The sequence below is a fragment of the Chamaea fasciata genome, unplaced genomic scaffold (genome assembly GCF_029207755.1).
Source record: "Chamaea fasciata isolate MVZ Bird 193981 ecotype frontalis unplaced genomic scaffold, bChaFas1.0.hap1 SCAF_26, whole genome shotgun sequence".
Taxonomy (NCBI): Eukaryota; Metazoa; Chordata; class Aves; order Passeriformes; family Sylviidae; genus Chamaea; species Chamaea fasciata.
Genome location: NW_027094111.1, coordinates 1875049 through 1897275, shown reverse-complemented (window position 1 = coordinate 1897275; position 22227 = coordinate 1875049). Strand labels below are relative to the sequence as shown.

At 58.7% G+C, this 22227-nt stretch overlaps 5 protein-coding genes across 5 annotated transcripts; 1 reads left to right on the top strand and 4 right to left on the bottom strand.

Moving 5' to 3' along the window:
* Nucleotides 1-33: 33 nt before the first annotated feature.
* Nucleotides 34-5000, bottom strand: EIF3I (eukaryotic translation initiation factor 3 subunit I). Its single transcript, XM_066204619.1, has 11 exons — nt 4950-5000; nt 4703-4795; nt 4525-4612; nt 3600-3665; nt 2994-3143; nt 2456-2583; nt 1867-1977; nt 1470-1559; nt 996-1069; nt 672-764; nt 34-413 (listed from the first exon to the last, which is right to left on the bottom strand). Exons 1-11 carry the CDS (start codon nt 4950-4952, stop codon nt 332-334), a joined length of 978 nt encoding a protein of 325 aa, XP_066060716.1. The 5' UTR covers nt 4953-5000; the 3' UTR covers nt 34-331.
* Nucleotides 5001-5024: 24 nt separating this feature from the next.
* TMEM234 (transmembrane protein 234) lies at nt 5025-7517 on the top strand. The gene is made up of 5 exons (XM_066204622.1): nt 5025-5081; nt 5379-5542; nt 6310-6376; nt 6529-6621; nt 7225-7517. The coding sequence occupies exons 1-5, from the start codon at nt 5069-5071 to the stop codon at nt 7284-7286; spliced, it is 399 nt and encodes a 132-aa protein (XP_066060719.1). The 5' UTR covers nt 5025-5068; the 3' UTR covers nt 7287-7517.
* Nucleotides 7500-10262, bottom strand: IQCC (IQ motif containing C). Its single transcript, XM_066204722.1, has 5 exons — nt 10130-10262; nt 9820-10055; nt 8932-9223; nt 8719-8828; nt 7500-8531 (listed from the first exon to the last, which is right to left on the bottom strand). Exons 1-5 carry the CDS (start codon nt 10260-10262, stop codon nt 8427-8429), a joined length of 876 nt encoding a protein of 291 aa, XP_066060819.1. The 3' UTR covers nt 7500-8426.
* A 9-nt stretch (nt 10263-10271) lies between these two features.
* CCDC28B (coiled-coil domain containing 28B) lies at nt 10272-13145 on the bottom strand. Its single transcript, XM_066204620.1, is given in 7 exon segments — nt 10272-10417; nt 10645-10667; nt 10778-10932; nt 11319-11473; nt 11554-11717; nt 12865-12944; nt 12947-13145. Coding segments are annotated over 7 exon segments (732 nt in total). The 5' UTR covers nt 13050-13145; the 3' UTR covers nt 10272-10365.
* A 549-nt stretch (nt 13146-13694) lies between these two features.
* TXLNA (taxilin alpha) lies at nt 13695-21952 on the bottom strand. Its single transcript, XM_066204407.1, has 11 exons — nt 21758-21952; nt 20691-20824; nt 19679-20005; nt 18681-18772; nt 18011-18181; nt 17336-17530; nt 17131-17250; nt 16895-16969; nt 16463-16555; nt 16124-16219; nt 13695-15690 (listed from the first exon to the last, which is right to left on the bottom strand). Exons 2-11 carry the CDS (start codon nt 20797-20799, stop codon nt 15400-15402), a joined length of 1569 nt encoding a protein of 522 aa, XP_066060504.1. The 5' UTR covers nt 20800-20824; nt 21758-21952; the 3' UTR covers nt 13695-15399.
* Between the last annotated feature and the right edge of the window lie 275 nt (nt 21953-22227).

Below are 22227 nucleotides of genomic sequence, written 5' to 3'. Positions count from 1 at the left end.
AAAAAAAAAAACCCACCTAAAAAAAACTCCACAGAGGTGCTTTTCCTTGTGTTTAGAAAAGATTTCTATTTATTTCCTCTTTTTTTTTTTTTTTTCCCCTCCCCTGGTTTATAAATATGCCCAGCAGGCAGGCAGCCAAGTCAGTTCCCTTCACCCTTCTTCCAGTAAAAGCCATCCCTGCCCTTCGAGTTCCCACTTCCCCAACTCCCCACAGCCCCCAAAAATCTTTGCCAAAAATAACCTCAGGCCTTCCCAACAGTCTTTCCATGGACTGGGCAAGGGGTTGGAGGAGGGAAAAGGAGAGGAGAGGAGAGGAGAGGGAACTTCTCCTTCAGGCTTCAAACTCGAACTCGAAGTACTGCGGGTCGAAGTAATGGATGCGGACGTAGCCGTCCTCACCCCCACTGCTGTAGCTGCAGGGAGGGAAGGGGAAAGTCAGGAATGCTGCTGGGAGCAAAGAATGGGAACTCTGGCCTCACCAGCCCCTCCTGAAACTGATACAGGAACCACAAAGGGGAAAATAAAATCAGTGATGAGCGACCCCCCGGGCCGGCTCAAAATGGGGGAATTCAGGTGCTGGTTCCATTCCCGCCATGGAAATCCCAAGTTTGGTGATATCCCAGTTAAAAAGTGGATTTGGGACACTGCAAGGTCCCCAGGGAGCCTCTCACCTTTTCCCATCAGGGTGGAAGGCGACGCTGTTGATGGGCCCAAAGTGCCCCTTGACTCGGCCAAACTCCTCCTCAAAAGCCAAGTGGAAGAACCTGGCAGGAGGAGAAATTCAACTGTCACAAGGCCAGAAAGGACAAAACCACAGAATCCTCGAAAAAAAAAACCACCTCAAGGGCTTCTCCAGCACTGCCAGCTTCCCAAAAGAAAGGGAAGTGGAACCTTTGGGATGCCAGGAGTGCTCTGGGTGAGGGAAAAGTGTTGGATTACACCCGTCAAACCTTAAAAATCCTCTACAAATCCATTTCCCACAGAAAAGGACCAACCTGGCCTCGAATTTGCCAATCCTGGTGGAGGTGGTGGTCACATCCATGGCCTCCTGCCCTCCACCCAGCACGACCTGCAGGGGAGAGAAAGCAGAGGAGTCACAACCCTCCAGCGCTTCCCTCTGGGATTTAGGGAATCCTGGGATCACTGAGGTTGGAAATAACCTCCAGGATCGAGCCTAACATTGATCCCCCCCTTGAAATGAGTTGAGAGCAGCGAGTGCCAGGTCCAGAGATTCCCTGGACACCTCCAGGGGTGGTGGTTGCCTCCAGCACTTCCCACTGATCCCACAAACCCTCAGAGGAATTCCCACCTCCCTGCCACGCTGGCTCAGAGGACAACACAAAACTTCCTCCCCAGTGCCAGAGCCAGCAAAACCCCTCAGGCTCATTCCAGAATCCTGGTTTTAGGCTGGGCTGGGAAGGCTCCCAGTGCAGGAATCACAGGGATGCCCTGAGGAAGCTCATCCTTACGTGGTCAAAAATGGGGGAGAGGGCAGCAGAATTCACCGGCCGCTCCGTCCGGAACGTCTTCAGGTGCTCCAGGGATGTGCAGTCAAAGAGCTGCGAGGGAAAAGGGAGAAATTCATCCATGAATTCACACAGCTCCAGCTGCTGGGCCTTGCCTGGATGGATGTTCCCTCTGCAAGCTCAAATCCCAAAAATATTCCCTCAGAAAAGGAAAATTTTTGGCCTCCCAGAGGCGGCAAACTGCAAACGTTCTGCAGAAACACCAAAATATTTCAATATATCAATGTCTGGCTTGCTCATTTAGCACCTCCCCTTCCTCACTGAACATTCCCAAGGAGCAAAATTCCTTCTGGGCAGAGATGCTGCCAGGAAATCCCCAGAGGCTGCTGGAAAAGCTCACCTTGGCCGTGTTATCCTTGGAAGCAGTGATGAACATGGTCATGTCCCGCGAGGTCTGGATGTCGTTGATCTGCTTGGTGTGCTCCTTGATATTGGACAGCTGCTCCCCTGACTGGAGGGGAAGAGAAAAATCTCAGGGAGCTGGGAAGTGATTCCCTCCTTCCAAACAACCTGGGAGATCATGGGATAGAACCCTGGAATGCTTTGGGTGGGAAGGGAAGTTAGGAATGCATTCAGTTCCACACCCCTGCACTGAGGTGTCACTTCCAGCCTTTCTCAGGGGAGCCTCAGATTTTAACAGGGGAAGAGGAATTTTCAGGGAGCTGGGATGTGATTCCCCCATTAAAAATAACATGGAACAGAACCCTGGAATGCTTTGGGTGGGCGGGGAATTTAGGATTGGATTAGGGAATGGATTTAGCTCCACGCTTCTCTGTGGTGTCAATTCCGGCCTCGCTCAGGGGAGCCTCCCGAATATCACACTAAACATTTTAATTCTCCCCGCTGAAGGTGGGGTTTGGAGCCCCAAATCCCCCATCCCAGCCCTGATCCCTTTGGGAACGCTGCCCCAGGCTCCCCCAGGGCCTGACCTTGGCACTGAACTGGTTGAGCTCCCCGTTCTCGTGGCCAGCAATGATGAACTCCCCGAGCGGGCCCCACACGGCGCTGGTGATCTTGGAGTCACTGCAGGGGATCTTCATGTAGGGCTCGTTGTTCTCTGTGGGAAAGGGGGAAAAGAGGGATTGCATCCAGCTTTTATCCTTTTGCATCCCGTGCTCAGCTTGGATTTGGGCTTTTCCTGCATTTCCAGGGTGGGATCTGGACAAAATTCTTTTGCAGTTTTTATGGATGGGGCTCAGATTTCCAGGGGTCTCGTTTCGCTGTTTCCACAGGAATCCCATGAGGGGGGAATTGTGTCCTTGCTGATGTGATCACCCCCCAGTGAGTTTTTAGGGAAGCATCTCCTCTGTTCCACCCCTGGAGCAATCTGGGATGGGGGAAGGAACCCCTGCCCACGGGAATGGGGTGAGATTTGAGGCTGCCCCCAACCCCAAATCATCCTGGGGTTCTGGGATGAATCCCAGGGGAATCCCAGGGGGAATCTCAGGGGGATCCCTGCCCCCTCACCGATCTGGCTGGGGTCCCTGAGGTCGAAGAAGCTGACAAAGCACTGGTATCCCATCTGCTTGTCCGTGGAGAACATGATGATGTTCCCTCCGAAGTCGAATCCGCACGTCCTGACGGCCGAGCTGGTCTTCACCAGGGCCAGCTGCTTCCCTGGGGGGGCACAGACCTCAGGGAGGGGAGGGAAAAGAGGGAGAGGAGGGCAGGGACGTCCTGGCAATGCTGCTCAACCCCCCAGGAGCCTTTCCCAGCTTTTAGCACAGAATGGTTTGGGTCGGAAAGAGCTTTAAAGGTCACCCAGACCTGGGCAGGGACATTCCCACTGTCCCAGGGGAAAAAATTCCTCCCAAACCTACCCTGGGACAATTCCAGGCACGAGGCAGCCACAGAATCTCTGGGAACTCCATCCCAGCCCCTCAGAGGGAAAGAATTCCTTCCAATATTGCAATTCAAAGCCATTCCCTGTGTCCTGTCCCTCCATCCCTTGTCCCCAGGCCCTCCCCAGATCCGCCTCCTGCCGCCAGCCCGGCTCTGTGGCCTCCCCAGGGCTGTCCCCGGGCTCAGCGGGGTCCCAGCCGCGTCCCCAGGGGGATTTGGGGATGGCCTCACCCGTCTCACAGTCCCAGAGGCGGCAGCTGTTGTCTGCAGAGCCAGTCAGGACGTGCCTGGTGTCCCCTGGGGCCGGTCAGGGAAAATCCCAAATGCCTCTGGGAGGGAATATCAGCCCCAAATTCCTCCGGGTGGGAAAATCAGCCCCAAATTCCTCTGGGAGGGAAAATCAGCCCCAAATTCCTCTGGGTGGGAAAATCAGCCCCAAATTCCTCTGGGCGGGAAAATCAGCCCCAAATTCCTCTGGGTGGGAAAATCAGCCCCAAATTCCTCTGGGTGGGAAAATCAGCCCCAAATTCCTCTGGGAGGGAAAATCAGCCCCAAATCCCTCTGGGTGGGAAAATCAGCCCCAAATTCCTCTGCCTGGGAAAATCAGCCCCAAATCCCTCTGGGTGGGAAAATCAGCCCCAAATCCCTCTGGGTGGGAATATCAGCCCCAAATCCCTCTGGGTGGGAATATCAGCCCCAAATTCCTCTGGGTGGGAATATCAGCCCCAAATCCCTCTGCCTGGGCACTCAGAGAATGTTTCTGCACCAGATTAAAAAGGGATTTTTGAGGGTAAAATCCACCCCAGCAAAGGCAACTCGGAGCCCAAGTGTTCTCGCTGGCAAATCCCACAATTTTCCCGGGAAATTGGGAACAAAAGGCTCCATTTGTTGCATTTAAACAACTTTTTCTTTTTTTTGGTCTCTGCTGCCCAAATGTTTCCTAAACATCCAGGGAAGCAGCACAAATCCAAATATCCATCGGGGTTTTATCCCAAATATCAGCAAGGCAGGAAAAACACCCAAAAGATGGGAAAAGAAAAGGGAATAAAGGAGTTAAACGCTCCTCTGGGAGAGGAAAACGAGGAGCAGCGACCGGGGATGACTCAGGCACTAAAATATGGGATAAAACCGGTTTTTTGGGGGGATCAAAGGATACAATCAGCATCCACACACCACACAGCTCCCGTGTGCCCATTGTAGGTGCCCAACCTCTCGCCGTTCACCGAGTACCAAACGTTGACGATCTGCGAGGCGGAAAAAAACCCCAACAACCCGATTAAAATTAACGACGAGCGCGTTAATTACGTTAATTGCGGGGGGTGGGCAGCACTCACGGGATCCTTGGCCACGGTGAACAGCAGGTCGCCCTCGCGGTTGTATTTGATCTGCGTGATGGAGCGTTCATGGCCTTGCAGCAGGATGGGCTTCTGCAATTAATGATTAAATAATTAATGAGCGATAAGGAGAGGAAAAGGGGGGTGAAGCAAAGGGGAGAGCGCGGCCCCCAGTCCGGGGAGGCGTTAAATCATCGCTGGCGACCGCAAATCGCCCGCCCCGAGCGCGCCGCCATCGCGGTCTCACCATGGCGGCCACGCTGAGGCGGGAGGGGGGCCGGCACTTCCGGGTTGGCGGCGGAAGTGCGTCGTTGGTATGGTAACGGAGCGACTTCCGGGGGAAGCGGGAAGTGTGGCCTCGTTGCCATGGCGACCGCGGGTGAGGGGAGAGTGATGGCGGCGGGGAGGGGTTGCTTGGGGACGGGGAGGAAAAAGGTGATGAGGAGGTGGGAGGGATCAGGGAGAGTGTGGGGAGGTTCTGGAGGGGCTCCTCTGGCAGGGAATCATCCGCGGGCGGGACCTGAGCACTTGTCCCAGCTGTCCTCGGTGCGCAGCAGGAGAAGGGTTTGTTTTGTGTCCCTGCCGTGTGCAGAGCTGAGTGCCGCTGACTGTGAGCTCAGAGCCGCACCCCTGGGCAGCGCAGAACCTGGAACACATAGGACTTAACCCCTCGCAGGGCAGGGCGCGGCGCTGGCGCTGGTGGCCGCGCTCTGGGGCTGCACTGCCCCGCTCCTCAGGGCGGCGGCCGCGGCGCTGGAGCAGCAGCGGGACCGGGACCGGGACCGGGGTCACCTGCGGCAGCTCCTCGGTGAATTCCTCTCCCTCAGCCTCAACTGCAAGGTGAGAGCTCGGAAATAATCCCTTCCTCAAATCTCCGCGATTCCTCGCTGCCTTCTTGCTGCGGTTCCGCTCTTCCCGTGCGGGATTTGGGGCTTTGCATTCCCGCCGACTCCTCTCTCATTTAACTCTTTTATTATCTCTTCCCATCTTTTGGGTGTTTTTCCTGCCTTGCTGATGTTTGGGAGAACACCCCGGTGGATATTTGGATTTGTGCTGCTCCCCTGGATGTTTGGGGAGATCATCCACGAGCAGCAGAGACCAAAACAAAAGTTGTTTAAATGCAACAAATGGAGCCTTTAGTTCCCAATTTCCCGGGAAAATTGTGGGATTTGTCAGCGGGAACACTTGGGCTCCGAGTTGCCTTTGCAGGGGTGAATTTTACCCCCAAAAATCCCTTTTGATCTGGTGCAGAAACATTCTCTGAGTGCCCAGGCAGAGGAATTTGGGGCTGATTTTCCCAGGCAGAGGGATTTGGGGCTGATTTTCCCATCCAGAGGAATTTGGGGCTGATTTTCCCACCCAGAGGAATTTGGGGCTGATATTCCCACAGGTTGGGATGAGCTCAGGGATTTTGGGGTGCCAGGAAAATTGGGAAATTTAAAACTCCAGGGCCTGGTTGTTGTTTGAGGCAGATTCAGGCGATTATTCCCGGTGAATCCCCACAGGAGCCGTGGCAGGAATGCTGCTCACCATCCTGGGAGGGCAGAAAAAAAGCAGGAAATTGGAAAATGTAACCCCCCCTCACTCAGGTTTGTGTTTCCCTGCAGTACCTGGTGCCTTTCCTGCTCAACCAGGCCGGGTCCCTCCTCTTCTACCTCACCTTGGCCTCCACAGGTCAGTCCCTGCTGGCTTTTTTGGGGTGGCTTTGTGGGATTTTGGGCAGGATCAGAGCTGTGGGGGGCTGGTGATTTAGCCAAACACCCAGCAGCTCCCTTGGAATGGTCACAAATAACCCGAATTTCTGCGTTTTTAAACTTGCATTTCAGACCTGGCCCTGGCTGTGCCACTCTGCAACTCCCTGGCTTTGGTTGTGACCCTGGTGACAGGGAAAATCCTGGGAGAGGACATTGGGGGGAAAAGTGAGTTCCACTTCAAGCATTTCCAGCAGAAACCTGCTTTTATTTCACTGAGATTATTTGATTTGATTTATAACTTTTTTTTTTTTTTTTTTAACTGGGTCACAGCAGCTTTGGCTGAAAAGGAATTAAAACTGATTTTTTTTTTTTTTTTTGGGCAGGGCTGTTAAATTTCAAGCCAGAAGTGGCTGTTTGAAGTTAGAAAAGAGTTTAAAGGCTTGAGCTTTTCCCTCAGGAGATATTTAACCAGGAGAAAAACGCTGAATAAAATCCCCACCATGGATAAAGGAGTGGCCCAAATATCAACCCCCAGCTTCCCACACTGACACTGCCCTGCTCAGGTGGGCAGGAAAAAGCAGGAAATTGGGAAATTTAAACCTCCAGGACCTGGAAAAAAAAACCAGCTGGAGGTTGTTTTTTTGAGGCAGATTCCCAGGTTATCCCTGTGAATTCCCACAGGAGCCGTGGCAGGAATGGTGCTCGCCATCCTGAGAATTCAGGAAAAAGCAGGAAATCGGGAAATTTAAACCTCCAAAACATGGAAAAGCAGCTGGGGGTTGTTTTCTGAGGCAGATTCAGGTTATTATTCCCTATAAATTCCCCCAGGAGCCGTGGCAGGAATGCTGCTCACCATCCTGGGAGTGTCCCTGTGCGTGGCTGGGGCCTGAGGGAGCAGCAGAGCACCAGAACCTGATCTGAGGGGGCTCCTGGCTCTCAGTCACACCTGGAAAGGTGGTTTGGGATGAAGAAATCCATGGATTGCATTCCCTGAGCCACCAGGCCCTTTGCAAGGACGGTTTGGTGCCTAAAGGGATTTTTGGTGGCCGTTTCAAGGATTGAATTGTCGCGGTCAGCACTGGAGGGGTAAGAAATAAATCATCCAATGGCATCTCCTGGCACTGACGGGTTTTTGATTACCCCAAACCCTCCTGAGCACCCCAAAAAACCTCCCCGTGCTGAGCCCAGCCCAGTTTCCATGGGTGCAAACCCAGCAGCAGGAAATTGTGGACACATCCAACACGCTGAGAGCGCCACAGGGCTCTTGAATCCTCCAGGATTTGCTCCAGGTGCAGCAGCAGCCAGCAGGTTCCCATCAGGATTTCAGGATCAGCAGCTCGTGTCCCTCACGGGTGTTGTCACCCCCTCCCCGTGATGGTTTGGGAAGTCCCAAAGGTCCTGTCCTGTCCTGGACACCTCACCCTCAGCCCTGGAGAAATCAGGAACGGCTTCAGCATCAGGAAAAGTTGGTTTGTTTTGTTTTTTTTTTTTATTTCCAAAGAGTAAAAATAACTGCAGAAGAGAAGGATCCACATGTGCAGGGTCCTCAGAGGGCGCAGGGAACCACAGCACCACGGGGGATGTCCCTTTCTGAGGGACCTGGGACGTCCCTGAGCTGAAGGAAATGACAAAGCACCAGGTCCTGTCCTGGCTCTGCCCCAGGAGAAAATCCCCAGAGCCAGAGGAAAGGCAGGAATGAGCCTCAGCCCAGGGATCAGGGATGAGCCCTCCCTCCCCACTCAGTGTTCCCAAAAATCCCGCCCCTGGACATCCTGGGTGGTGCAGAGCCACCCCAAACACAGGGATTCCCACGTGGAATCCACTCAGCTCAGTCCTGCAGCACCTGCTGGAAGTGCAAATCCTCAATTCCCACTTGGATTCTCCAGCTCAGCCAAGGAAAACGGGGATCCTGTGGGCTGCATCCTTCCACAACCCCCCTGGCTGATGAGGTTTAGTCCTGCTGGGATCAAATATCCACAAAAGGTTTTTCCTGCAGTGAAAAAACATCCCAGGGAGCTGCCAGTGTCCCATCAGGAGTGGTGCTGCAGCTCCAGGGCTTCCCCACACCAGTCCAAAAACTCGGGAATGCTGCTGGAGTGATCAGGAATTCCCAGCTTCTGCTTCAGCATCAGGAACTGTGAGGGAGAGAAAACCAAGGGATTGAATCCCAGAGCAGAATCCCAAATCCCTGGAGAACCGAATCCCTGCCACACCCACAGAAATCCCTGGAGAGCTGAATCCCAGCCCCATCCCCCCAGATCAATCCCAGATAAGTGTCCCAGCCCATGCCAGCGGGTTTGGCAGGGTCAGGATCCCCCTCACGTGTTTCCTGCTGGCGATGGCCTGTTGGATCCACAGCAGCTCCATCAGCAGGTGCCTCCTGTGGGATTGCAGCTCCCAGCGGGGCAGGCCCCGCAGCTCCTCGGGGATTTCTGCCCCAAAAAAAACCCCCCAAAAATGGGAGAATCACAAAGATCCGGATTGTGGGAGTTATTCCAGCTCTGCCAAGATATTCCTGAGGTTTGTGTCCCTCACCTGGGCTGGCCCCGAGGTCGCTGTCCCACTCCGAGGTCACACTGTCACTGTCCCACTCCGGGGCTCTTCCCTCCTTCTCCGGGGTTTTAGCAGCACCAGACCCCGAATTTGGGGGTTTGGGGGGTTTTTGGGGGTTTGGGGGTGTCCCCCTGGGCACAGGGGCTGAGGGGGGGATGTTCCCAAAGCCCCCAGCCCGCTCTGCTCCAGGGGGATCCGCCTGCTCCGGGGGTTTTTTGGGAATGGGCTCGTTCTCCGCAGCCTGCCCTGGATCCAAGGGCTTCCCTGGGGAGAGCTGCCCAAAGGAAAACAGGGAAAAAAATAAATAAATAAAGGGAGGGAAAGAAAATACGAGAAAAATCTTTTTTAAAAAAATAGAAAGTCTAAAAGAAAATACGAAAGAAATAGGAAGAAAATAGGAAGATGAATAGGACGAAAATACAGAGGAAAAAAATAAATAATTCTCAAGAAGTATCAAAGCAAATATTAAAATATACAAAAGAAAAAATACAAAAGAAAAAAATAAAAGAATATATATATATATATATAAGAAAATAAATATATAAAAGAAAAATAGAAAAGAAAATAAACGTGTTAAAGAAAAATAGAAAAGAAAAGAAGCCTATAAAAGAAAAGACAAAGGTGTGGGACGTGGCTCTGCTGTCCCGGCCGTTAACACCGCCCGGCCCCGCTCTGCTTGGAGCCACCCGAAGGTTTTGTGCGCTCGGGCCGGGCGGGAGCGGGGCAGGAGAATCACCCGGGCACCAGCCTGGCCTGAGCCGCACCTGCGGGCACGAACCCGGGCCGGGGCCGATCCCGCGGGGCACGGCCGGCGCTCAGCGCCGCCCGCGGCCTCCGAGTGCCGGGGCCGTCCCCCCGGAGCTCACGCACCTGCGTCCCGAAGCGCGGCCGGGCCAGGGCGCGGCCGGGCCAGCGCAGCCCCCGCAGGTCGCCCTCGATCTCCAGCACGACGGCCTCGAACTCCTCCCGCAGCCCCCGGAGCCGCCGCCGCAGCAGGAACCCGCGGGCACAGGCCTGGCACGGCCGGGCAGGGATGGAACCGGCACCGGCACCGGCACCGGCACCGGCACCGGCACCGGCACCGGCACCGGCCGAGCGTCCCCCGCCTCCAGGTGTGCCCCCAAAGGATCCACCCTCCCCTCCCCTCCCCTCCCCTCCCCTCCCCTCCCCTCCCCGGCGCCCCCAGCCCGGTTCCGGGCCCGTTCCCGCACCTGCAGCCGGGTCAGGGCGCGGAGAAGCCGCGATTCCACCTCGGCCTCATCCCGCGGGCCCGCAGCGGCCGCCATGGCCCCGGCGCCGCCTGATGACGTCATGGCGCCGCGACCGTTGCCGCCATGGCGCGGGGGGCCTGGCCGGGCCCGGGTTGGGGTCCCGGGGGTGGCGGGGACGGGAACAGGGACAGGGACAGCGTCGGGGTCAGGGCGCCGCGTCCTCGGGGTCCGAGCTCTCGGCCAGGTGCAGCTTCTGTCTGAGAGCGGGTCAAGGGGGAGCGCCAGCACCGTCACTGTCACCAGTGTCACTGTCATTGCTGGCGTTGTCACCAGTGCCACCATCGTCACTGTCATCACCGCCACCACTGCCGCCTCCATCACTGCCACCGTCTCCATTGCCACCCACCACCACCATCACTGTCACCCCTGCCACTGTCACCCCTGCCACCGTCACTGTCACCAGGCCACCCCCAGCCAAGGATACATGGAGCTGCTGAGTTCTTCCAGCTGTGGGAGCAAAGGCAGAGCTGAGGGACCAGAGGGGACCCGGGGGATGTCCCAGCCCGGGCAGGGGACAGGGGGGACACTCCCATGTCACACGGGTGGGTGACACTCACGTGTGCCAGCAGCTGGTCCAGGTTCCTGTCGGCCGCCGCCTTCTTCTGCTCCTCGGGCAGCTCCTCCACACACACGTCGAGGCCGAAGTGCAGCCGGGCCAGCTTCTCCTGCATCTCCCGCACGTGCTCCAGCTGCTCGAAGGAGCATTCCTTCCCTGGGAGAGACCCACAACATTCCTTCACTGGGGAGAGATCCAGAACATTCCACAGCAGCCCCTGCTCCTTCCCTGCCTGGATCCCTGGGAAAGAGCCAGCACAGCCCCCAGAACAGCCTTTCCTTGTGGATCAGTCCCAACCCACAGCCTATCCCTTCTTCTCTCTGGATCCATCCATCCCTCCATCCCTCCATCCATCCATCCCTCCATCCCCCGGCCCGTTCCTTCCCTATGGATCCAACACTTTCCCAAATCCCAGTCTTTCCTCGTGAATCCAAACTCCCCCAGCCCCAAAATTCTCCAGCCTGCTCCTTACCCATCCCATCCCATCATTCCTCTCCTGTTCCATGCCGTTCCCTCCCCACTCCCACCCCAGCCACCCTCACCGAACGCCTGCAGCTTTCCGGAGTGGAAGTCGCTGAGCAGGCTGAGCAGCCCGCCCTCCATCTCGCACACGTCGGACACATCGGTGAGGAAGCTGTGCTGGAGCGGGGCCCCCCGGGCGCCCCCCGCGCCCGCCCGCGCCCGCTCCTTGCTGGTCCTGCGGGGGGAACTCGGCGTTGGCATCGCCCCGTTGGCTTCCCCCGGTTCCCCCGGTTCCCCCGTGGCCGCAGCACTGACCGGCGGGGCCGCGGCCGCTGGCGGGGCGAGGGCAGCGCGGGCAGCGGCAGAGCGAAGGACGTGCTCTTGCTCGGGGGCAGCGGCCGCGGGGCCCCGGCGGGCAGAGGCTGAGCCAGGCACGTCTTGGGGCTCCGCTTCTTCCTCCGCTCCTCCATGGCCGGAGCCTGCGGGGCACGGACACGGCGCTCGGAGCTCCTTCGCTGGCCGGGGATGAGGGATCGGGGACGGGACGGGGCACAGCGGAGGGGCGCGGGGAGCCCCGGGACAAGGGGGGACAGCCAGGGACACCGGGACCCCCGGGACAAGGGGGGACAGCCAGGGACACCGGGACCCCCGGGATAAGAGGGGACACCCAGGGACACCGGGACCCCCAGGATAAGGGGGGACAGCCAGGGACACCGGGACCACCGGGACAAGAGGGGACACCCAGGGACACCGGGACAAGAGGGGACAGCCAGGGACACCGGGACCCCCGGGATAAGGGGGGACAGCCAGGGACACCGGGACCCCCGGGATAAGAGGGGACAGCCAGGGACACCGGGACCCCCGGGACAAGGGGCGACAGCCAGGGACACCGGGACCCCCGGGATAAGGGGAGACAGCCAGGGACACCGGGACCCGCGGGATAAGGGGAGACAGTCAGGGACACCGGGACCCCCGGGATAAGGGGGGACAGCCAGGGATACCGGGACCCCCGGGACAAGGGGCGACAGCCAGGGACACCGGGACCCCCGGGATAAGAGGGGACACCCAGGGACACCGGGACCCCCGGGATAAGGGGAGACAGTCAGGGACACCGGGACCCGCGGGATAAGGGGAGACAGCCAGGGACACCGGGACCCCCGGGATAAGAGGGGACAGCCAGGGACACCGGGACCCCCGGGATAAGAGGGGACAGCCAGGGACACCGGGACCCCCGGGATAAGGGGGGACAGCCAGGGACACCGGGAGCCCGAGGTTAAGGAGTGACCCACGGCCGCGGCGAGCCGCAGCCGGGCTCGGTGGCGGCGGAAGAACCGCAGCAGGAGCTCGGTCCCCGTTCCCGGGGAAGCTCCGGAGCATCCCCGCTGGAGCTCGGCCGGGGCCTGAACCGCAGCCGCGGCTCCGGCCGGGCCCCGTTCGCTCGATGGAAAAGAGGATTTGGGCCGCGAACCGGCCCGGAGAGAGCGGGGCAGGGACCGCGTGGGGACCCCTTTGTCCCCCGAGCCCCGCGCGGCGCCGGGACGGGGCAGCTCCGGGGGCCGTAGAGCCCTTTTGTCCCCTTTTGTCCCCTTTGCCCCCTTTGTCCGGAGCGCCACGACCGGGACTGACCTGCGCCAGGCCCGCTCCGGCCTCCGGGAGCCGCTGGACGCCCCGATCCCGCCGGACACCCCGAGCTCGCCGGACACCGTCCGCACAGCCTGGGATTTGCATTTAAAGGGAAAGGGAACTTCCTCCAGGCTCCGCCGGCCACCGGCTGCCCGCAGGATCCCCGGTCCTGGCCCCGGGATCAGCATCCCGCAGGATGGGGAATGGGGCGGGATGCGGTGCCCGAGCCCGCGCAGCGTTGGCGGCAGCGGAGCCCGCGGAGCCTCCGGCTCGTCCCTGCCGCCCCCTCCCGCTCCCCCGGTTTACCCCGCAGGGCCGCGATGGCGGGATCCGTCACTGCGGGAAGGGCCGGGAAGGGCCGGGAAGGGGCTGGGAAGGGCCGGGAAAGGGCCTCTCCAGCCCTGGCGCAGGGACGGGATTAAACAAGTCCCGTCCTCCCTCTTCCAGGCCGAGCGCGGCTGCTGCTGTAAATCCCGGCAGGATTTTAAACCCGTCTTGGATATTTTGGAGCCGAGGGGGGCACAAGAGACCAGCCGGGAGCGGGGGGGTCGATGTCCCCAGGGCCCCTCAGGGCTGGTGGCTCTTGGTGGCTGCAGCGTCCCAGGGAGGGAGAGCCACAGGCCGGGTGCTGGGGACACCCCAGTGTCCCCCCTGAGCAGGGACATCCCATCTCCAGCGCCCCTCCCGGCCTCCCCCGCCCCATTCCCACTGGAAAAGCTGGAGCAGCGCTCTGGGACCTCAGGGAAGTTGTGTCCCACAGAGGTTTGATGTGGCCACCCCCAAAATCTTCTCTCCGGCCACGGTAAAGAACGAGAGAGGCCAGAGGCAGCGGCGAGGGTTGGGAGCGTCTCTATTGGATACAGGATACACACGACAGCCCCCGCGGAGGTTTCCGTTCCACGGCAGGGTAAAGATGGAAAGAAACGGGGGTTTGGGTGAATTTCTGAGAGGTTTTCCTTTTTCCTCGAGTCCAGATTGCGGCAGCAGCCCCCGCTCAGCCCCGGCTGCCGGGAGCGGGGCGGGCTTACATTCATGGATCCTCCCGGAGGAAGCGCGCTGACAGCGAGGGGCTGGAACACAGAGCCACCCCCCGCAGCTCCAGGGACTGTCCCAGCGGATGTCCAGCCACGCTCTGTGGAGCCTCAGAGCCCATCCCTGCTGCCTTCCTTGGATCTGGATTCCCTGGGATCCCCCCGGAGGAAAAAGGGGACGCGGAGGCAGGTCCTTCGTGGAGGGAAGATGTGAGAGCAGCCGTGGTGCCAGGAGAGAATCCCAAACGGATCCACTGGATACATCCACGGTGGGGAACTGTCCTGGTGGCCTCAGCTTCCAGCACGAGGAAGGCAATGCTGGGAATAAAGCCTGTCACAAAGACGAGCTGCAGCGAGGTTTGAAGCGAGTCCGGTCTTCCAAAAGAACAGCCAAAAGACAAAAGTCTTGAGAAATGAAGGAAAAATGCCAAAACCCGGCGCCAGCAGATCCCTAAACTCCCTCCCGGCACATCCAGGCCCCACGGCGTGAGGCAGCGCTGGGGGGAGATGCTCTTCCAAGCAGAGAGGGAGAGGAAAAAGTGTGGCCGGGACAGCCCAGGCAGCCCCAGGCTGGAAGGAGCAGCCCCACGGCGCAGTCCTGGAGCCGATCCCGATGATCCAGCTGGAGCAGCAGCTGCAGGAGCACACACAGCTCTGAGCTCGGGTCCTCCTGCAGTCCCAGCTCCCTGGATGCCTCCAGGGCTGGGGCAGAGGGGCTCGGGGGGACCTCCCCCGATCGATCCCTGTGCACAAACACTTGGGAATTAGACCTTTGGATTAACTGTTTAATACACTTTGTGCACGTGTGCGTTCAGCAAAGAGGCAACTGTGAATCGTAAGGCGGTTTGGAGACATTGGCAGGGCCTGGGAAGAGCAAAAATTCCCGGGGGTGGGACCAGGCACCCCCTTTTCCTGCTTCTCCTGGTCCCCATTGCAGACACAGGACCCACGGAGAGGAGGGGAGCCCTCAGCTCACACGGGAGCTGCCCCCAGAGTCCAGGAGCTCCCTCCTTGCCTGGCAGAGGGAAGAGGGAGAAGCCAGCGCTGGGAATGCTCTGGAACTCTCCCAGCTCTGCTTTCACCCCAGGGTGCAGTCCTTGTCCCTTGTCCGTGTGCCGGGGCACAGATCCCTGGATCTGCTCTCCTGAGCCTGCCAGTGACAAAGGTCTTTTAGTAAGAGGGACGATCAGCTGAGGCTCCGTGTTTCCAATATTCACACAGCAGGCAGGGAGCTGGGTGGGCCCTTCTGCTTCTCATGGATATCCACAGATAAAAGTGTTGCCCTGCACATTTTTTTATATATCTTATATATATACTTATCTATCTTTTAGATAGATATATATATAAAATCTTAAAAAAACATCCTCCAAAATCCTAAACTAGGAAATCTCACAACCCCCAAGAGGGTCGTGCTGTCCTGTTCTTTTCCCACCGGTCCCAGGAGAGGGGAGAGGGAGGGGAATCTCAGCCTCCCTCAGCCCAGCTGTGTGTGCCCTGCCCGGGGAGCTCAGTCAGTGCCCCGAGTGCCCTCCTCAGTCCCGCTCAGTTCTGCCGGGATTTCCGCAGGATCCGGGCTGTTCCTGGCTTTTCCAGAGCTCAGGGAATCCCCCTCGGAGCTGTCCCGGGCTGGTGGCTCCTTCAGGGGCTCCTTCAGAGGCTCCAGCAGGTCCGTGTGGGCACACAGGTCCTGCACTTTCTTGTTGAGGTCGTTGCGTTCCGTCTGCAGCGCCCGGCAGAGCTTCTCCAGGCGCTGGATCTTCACCTGGAGCCCTTCCAGCTCCTTGTCCCGAAGGGTTTTCTGCAGGGAAAGATGAAAAAAAAAGGAGAGATGAAACCCCCAAAGGGTATGAGGGGATAGTGACAGGACGGGGGGATGGGTTTGAATGGAGGGAGGGCAGGGGTGGGTGGGAGATTGGGATGAAATTCCTCCCTGTGAGGGTGGGCAGGCCCCGGCACAGGGTGCCCAGAGAAGCTGGGGCTGCCCCTGGATCCCGCGAAGTGTCCAAGGCCAGGCTTGGAGCACCCTGGGACAATGGAAAGTCTCCCTGCCCACGGCATGGCGTGGAACTGGATCAACTTTCAAAGTCCCCTCCCAACCCAAACCATTCCATGACTGATTCCAGGGAAGCCTGAGGGGAAAATCCCCGTGACCAAGCAAACCTTCAGCACCCAAGGAGCTCCTTTCTCCCCTGGCAGGACCTGTCCTGTCCCCATGCCAGCCCTCCCCTCACCTCCTCTGCCATCTCCAGCAGGGCCTTGTTGCTGCTCTCCCAGCGGGAGCGGTACATGGTGGTCTCCTTCTCCAGCTTCTTGATTTTCTTGGTCATCTGCAGAACCACAGAAAAAGCAAAAAATCGAGTCACAAACTGTCCTGAGCTGGAAGGGACCCACAGGGATCAAAGTGCAGCTCCCGGCCCCGGCTCAGGACACACCAAAATAAATAAACCTCAGGGGGAATGAATATTGCAGTGACACCCCACGGGTTCCTCGTGTGTTACCCCAGATTTTGGGTGTAGACCCCAAAATTAACAGAAATGATGGAGCAGCACGGAGGGAAAAACGTCACCCACCTTCTCCATCTCCTGTTTGAACGTCGTGAACACTTCGCTGCTTTTGGAAAGGGTGTTCTGGAACTCCTCAAACTTCTCAGTGTACAGAGCCAGCTGTGGGGAGAGACAGGGAGCTGCAGAGGGGACAGGCTGAGCTGCTGCCCTGGGACACGGACAAACAGCAGGAGCTGCTCTGCCAAAGGGAAATTCTGTGCTGGGGAAACATCCTGAGAGCAGAGAGTTCTCCAAACAGCTCCTGGTTGGGGCTGGGTGATCCCATGACTGCTCCCAGCGCTGGGAAATGTCCCTGAACAAAGCCTCAGCTCACCAAAACCTAACCCAGGAGGGATCCTGCCCCTCTCTCGTCCACATTAAGGAGCTTTGGGATGTTCAGGGAGGGGAAAAAAAAAAACCCAAACAAAACAGGCTGAGCACACAGAGCAGGGAACTCACCTGCTGCTTGAGGTGCGTCTCCTGCTGCTTCATCAGCTCGCACATCCTCTGTGACTCCACAGCTTCCTTCAGCAGCTGGGGAGGAGCAAAGCAGTTATCTGGGAACGCTCCTGGCACAGCCGTGAGCAGGCACAAGGAGCCCAGCAGGGCTGAGCAGCCACTGGACAGGCCAAGATCTGGGATAACACCCAGTAAGAGGCCAAAAAAGTGTCCCAAGCAACTGCTCCGAGACTTACAAAGTCCTTCTCCCGCTGGTGCCTCTCCTCTGCCTCCTTCAGCATCTCCTGGGCCTGCTGCAGTTTGGCGTCCACCAGCTGCTGCTGCAGCTCCTTGTGCTTGAACACCTTGTCAATGTGCTGTGGCGGGGGGAACAGCAGAGCTCAGGGAAGACCCAGAGCTTCCTGCTGCCCTCAGGACCAGCCTCCCGTGCCCCTGACCCACCTCCTCCCTCAGCTCATACTGCTCGATGAGCTTCTTGAGCCTCTCTGCCAGCTCCATGTTCTCCTGGCGCAGCTTCGAGTTCCTCTCGTTGTGCTGCTCCATCTGCAGCTGGATGTCGTTCAGAGTCACCTGGAAGTGGGAGGTCACCTCCTTCCTCTTCTCCTCCTCCTCCCTGGCACGCTGGACGCCCTCCTCCTGCACGAGGGATGCGTCAGGTAAGGGAGGGAACTTCCCAAAGTGGTGTTCCCAACCCATGCAGCCTCCCATTAATCCTGATGTCCATCTGGGCCTTCCCCCCTTCCCTCCCTTCAGCGGATAAATCCTGAAATAACAACTTGGATACCGTGTCGGTTTAGCACGGGTGGGGAGGAGCAATTGGGGATTTCCCTCGAATTGACAACTCTGAATTGACAACATCCCCATCCTGAGGGCGAGGATGGCTCAGCACCAAAATTACAGCACTGGGTCAAGGGACAAAATCACAAAATTATAGCACTGGGACAAGGGACAAAATTACAGCGCTGGGATAAGGGACAAGGGACAAAATTACAGAATGACAGCACTGCCCTGATGGCAGCGTGGGGCCAAGCACTGAGGGGAGAGGTGAGTTTGCCCAGATGTCTCCAGGAGAGGGCTGCAGGAGCTGGGGAAGGAGCAGAGGCTGCCCAGGGTCACCTTGAGGGTGCGGTTGTGCCTCTGCAGCTCCCGGCACAGGCTCTCCAGCTTGCTGCGGGCCAGGATGGCTTTGCTGTGCTCGCTCTGCAGGTGATCCTTCTCCTGCACCAGCTGGCTCTGCTTCTTCTGCAGGATCTTCATCTGCTTCTGCGAGTTCCTGTGCTCTTCCAGCTGGGAGAGGGGAGCAGAGTGTGTGGAGGCAGCAGGGCAGGGCTGTGCCCCGCGGAGGGGACACCAGCTCGCTGTGCCCCCAGGGACACGAGGGTTGTGACACTACTGAGTGAGCACAAGGGCTTTGCTCTTTCCTCAATTCCCACCCCGCTGCAATTGGAAGGAGCTCCACGTTCCCCCAGCACAGGGAAAAGCCGCCCACGGACACTTTGGATGTGCACAGGCAGCCCCAAACAGTCTCCAGTTCCAAATCCAAGCTTGGAAGTCCACCTTGGTTAAACTTTGGAGATCAGGCTTTGCGTGTGTCAAAACAGACCCGAGCTCCTCCCGCACCCAGATCTGCCAAAATTCCTTCTGTCCACGCTTCACAAGCACCACCAGCAACACCCAAACCTCCTCCTACCCAGAAATGCAGCACTGCAGAGATGCCAGGACACCACAGAGCTCCAGAGTGACCCTGGAATGTCCCTCTCCTGCCTCCCCCAGCCCCAGCACTCACCAGCTCAGCGTATTTCTTGCACAGAGCTGCCAGTTTCTCCTCTGACGTGCTCAGGGTGTTCAGGGTCTGCATCAGCAAAGTGATTTCCTTGCCTGGAATGAGGCGTGGAATGGGGATAAAGCCATAAATGGGATAAAATGGCCTTTACACAGAGCTCTGCCTTGGAAAGGTGAGAAAAGGAGGGACTGAGCAGAGGGACCCAGAGCATTCCCAGGATTTCCCCATGGTGGGAGAACAACTGCAGCAGTTGGATTCTGGAGGGGAAATCCATCCCTGGGCTGGATGGAGCCAGCTGTGCCCAGGAGAAGAGAAACCCACAGAATTCAGAGGCTGCAGTGGGTGCATTCCTCACCCCCACACAACAGGAGGATGATCCCAAACACATCCAAGGCTCTGATTTCCCTGAGGATGAGCAGCGTGGGATAAAATCCATTCATCCATGCACTGATATCCTTGGGCACAGCTGGAGCTGGGAATCCCTCACCTAAACCCCTGGGGAGCAGAGAATCCTAAACCCTTGTGGGGCAGAGAATCCTCCACCTAAACCCTTGGGGAGCAGGGAATCCCAAGCCCTTGCGAAACAGAGAATCCTAAACCCTTGGGGAGCAGAAAATCCTTTACCCAAACCCTTGGAGAGCAGGGAATGTTCCACCTAAACCCTTGGGGAAGCAGGGAATCCTAAACCCTTGGGGGAGCAGAGAATCCCTCACCTAAACCCTTGGGGGAGCAGAGAATCCCTCACCTAAACCCTTAGGGGAGCAGGGAATCTCTCACCTAAACCCTTGGGGAAGCAGGGAATCCCTCACCTAAACCCTTAGGGGAGCAGGGAATCTCTCACCTAAACCCTTGGGGAAGCAGGGAATCCCTCACCCAAACCCTTGGGGGAGCAGGGAATCTCTCACCTAAACCCTTGGGGGAGCAGGGATTCTCTCACCTAAACCCTTGGGGAAGCAGGGAATCCCTCACCTAAACCCTTGGGGAAGCAGGGAATCTCTCACCTAAACCCTTGGCTTTCTTCTTCTCCTGAGCCTTCTTCTGATCCCTGTCGCCGCCCTCCTCTCCGGGCCGGAACTCCTCGCCGCCCTTGGCGTTCTCCTTCTCCCCGTTCATCTCGGGGCCTCCCGGCTCCTGCTCCCCGTTCCTGGGGGACTCACTGCGCCCCTTCTCGGGCTCCTCGGGCTCGGGGGGCTCGCCCTGCCCTGCGTCCTCCCCCGGGTTCTCCTGGCTGGCATCCACACAGTAGGTGTTGAGGATGTCTTCCAGCTGCCGGCTCAGCTCCTCCGAGACGTCGCGGGAGGATTTGGGATCCTCCTGAGTGAGGGGAGCTGGGGTGGGGATGGAAAGGGGAACACAAAGAATTGAGGTTCCTTCTCTTTTCTCTGGCTCTCTCTCTCTCTCTCTGGGAATGGGAGGTTTTTCCTGGCTGGACTTGAAGGAGGATAAGCTGCTTTTGTCTCTCCAGGCCAGCTGCCCTGACAATGGCAGGGCATTCCCAACAGCCTCTCCTTTGATCAGCAGAGCATGACCGAGCCCCTGACATCTGTCAAGAGGGAAAATTCCCCTCTCTCCCCTCGGTTTGGGTTTTTTTTTTTTTTTTTAAGGAAAGCAGGTTGTGTGTGAGATTTTTTTTTTTTCCCCCCCCAGAGGAACTGGCAGCTCGGATCTCCAGGGCTGGCCTTGTTAGCATGACAATGGATTTTAAACCTGGGTAAGAGCAGCTGGATCCTTGGGATCAAACAGGGATGGAGCAGCAGCCAGGAAAGGGGAACTCCTCCAGGACAGCACACACACAGAAATAGGGAAAAAACCCCAGGATTTTCTGCCCTGAAAAACCAGGATTTTCTGCTCCTACAAAGAGCTGGATACAGCAGCCCAGCCTCAGGCAGGAAAAGCATTTCCCCGGCTCTTGGCAGGCTCAAACCCGCCCTCACACATTCCAGGGAATGCCAGCACTGCCCCCAACCGTGGGCAGGGACAGATTCCCCCCCAAATCCCCAGGGATCCCCCAACCTTCTGGGGGAGCTGCAGCGTCTGGAGAATCCCCCTCTTCCAGCCCCATCCCGCTGCTCGTTCTGGAAGGACGTGGAGCTGCTTTGGTCTCCACTCCCTGGTTCTTCATCACAGCCTTTCCAGCCTCTCAGACTCTGCAGGAACAGAAAGGGAGAGGCTCTAAGGACATCTGGAGGATTTTAGGAGTCATCAGCCCTGGCTGGGAAGGAAGGAGCCTGCTCTCAGCAGAAGCTCAGTGCTGAGGAAAGCATCTCTTGTTTCCCGGTTTGTGCCAGGATAATTCCTATTGGAATCCCCTCCTGGAGCAAGGCAACACCTCCCGACCCACAGATAACAGTTTTCCCACTGAGCACAACCCCCTCAACCCTTTCCACCCTTCCCAGCTCTTGGATTTTAAAGCTGACCCAGAAATCAGAGCCTGCACAGCACAGAGGTCAATTCCTGCTGAATTCCCAGGCTAAGAAGAAATCCCAGCTCCTCATCCCGTCTACCCCCGAGGGCTCTGGATGTTCTCAGCCTTCCCAGCCTCTGATTATCCCGCTAATTAGGAGCTGGGGACGCTGATGCTGCTGGCCCGGAGGAAAAGAAGGGGCCGTTCCCCGCTCACACCGGGACCAGCCCTGCCCGGGGCTCCGGGAAGGAAAACCCGAGGGAAAAGCGGCGGCAGAGGCCGGCCCGTGTCACCGCCCACGTGCGGGATCGGCGGGGCAGCGCCCGTCACCCGCACCTGCCCCGCGCCTCGGGCGCTGCTTTTCCGCTGCTGCTGACACCGGGCAGCTCCCGGGGGAGAACCGGGGCCGGGGGACCATAACCGGGATTCAGGGTCGACAACCGGGGCTGGGGGGGCGAACCGGCCCCGCAGCGCCCCGGCAGCCCCCGGCCCACCGCCGCCCTGGCACCGGCAGCCCCGTTCCCCCGCCGCGGCACGGCCCGAGCCGCCCCCGTTACACCGGGAACCGGCCCCGTTATGGCCCCGGGCGCGGCCTCAGCCATCCCCCTCCGGGACCCCCCGTTAACGCGGCCCCGCGCCGCCCCCTCCCCGCACCGCGGTGACGTCACGCGCGCACCCCGTGACGTCAGCGCCGGCGGTCTGACGCAGGTGTCGCCTCGTTCCTCAGCCAAGGGGCGCGCGGGGCCCGGCGGCGGCGCGGCGCATCGGCGGGGCGGTGGGTGCCGCTGCCCGCCCGGGGCCGGTGTGGCGGCGCTTGCGGCGGTTCCGGCGGTACCGGCGCTGAGGGAGCGGCTCGGCCCGGGGCCTCCAACGGCCGCGCGTGCGCCCGCCCGTGCCGCCGCCCAATCAGCGCCCGCCGCGCGGGGGCTGCCGGGAAGCACCGGGGAGACGCGGCAACCGCGGCGGGAGGCGCTGAGGGGACTACAGCTCCCGGCGTGCCCCGCGAGGGGGCGGCGGCACAAACTACAGCGCCCGGCATGCTCAGCGAAACGGGGCGCCATAGGAACTACAGCTCCCGGCCTGCTCTGGAGGCCTGGAAGGAGACGAGGAGGAGGATGAGGATGAAGAAGGGAAGAGGGAACTGTA

What these genes read in the sequence shown, in the direction of transcription:
- EIF3I (XM_066204619.1), bottom strand. An exon ending in TCACCGTGGCCAAGGATCCC is followed by an intron (nt 4,613 to 4,702) that starts GTGAGTGCTGCC and finishes TCCGCCTCGCAG; the next exon opens with ATCGTCAACGTTTGGTACTC. An exon ending in ATTGGCAAATTCGAGGCCAG is followed by an intron (nt 765 to 995) that starts GTTGGTCCTTTT and finishes TCCTCCTGCCAG; the next exon opens with GTTCTTCCACTTGGCTTTTG.
- TMEM234 (XM_066204622.1), top strand. An exon ending in CCCTCAGCCTCAACTGCAAG is followed by an intron (nt 5,543 to 6,309) that starts GTGAGAGCTCGG and finishes GTTTCCCTGCAG; the next exon opens with TACCTGGTGCCTTTCCTGCT. An exon ending in CCTCACCTTGGCCTCCACAG is followed by an intron (nt 6,377 to 6,528) that starts GTCAGTCCCTGC and finishes CTTGCATTTCAG; the next exon opens with ACCTGGCCCTGGCTGTGCCA.
- IQCC (XM_066204722.1), bottom strand. Translation starts at nt 10,262, where the DNA reads ATGACGTCATCAGGCGGCGCCGGGGCCATGGCGGCCGCTGCGGGCCCG. An exon ending in GGCCCGGAACCGGGCTGGGG is followed by an intron (nt 10,056 to 10,129) that starts GCGCCGGGGAGG and finishes GCACACCTGGAG; the next exon opens with GCGGGGGACGCTCGGCCGGT. An exon ending in CGACCTCGGGGCCAGCCCAG is followed by an intron (nt 8,829 to 8,931) that starts GTGAGGGACACA and finishes TTTTTGGGGCAG; the next exon opens with AAATCCCCGAGGAGCTGCGG.
- TXLNA (XM_066204407.1), bottom strand. Translation starts at nt 20,799, where the DNA reads ATGAAGAACCAGGGAGTGGAGACCAAAGCAGCTCCACGTCCTTCCAGA. An exon ending in GAAGAAAGCCAAGGGTTTAG is followed by an intron (nt 18,773 to 19,678) that starts GTGAGAGATTCC and finishes GCCTCATTCCAG; the next exon opens with GCAAGGAAATCACTTTGCTG. An exon ending in AGACGCACCTCAAGCAGCAG is followed by an intron (nt 16,556 to 16,894) that starts GTGAGTTCCCTG and finishes CTCTCCCCACAG; the next exon opens with CTGGCTCTGTACACTGAGAA.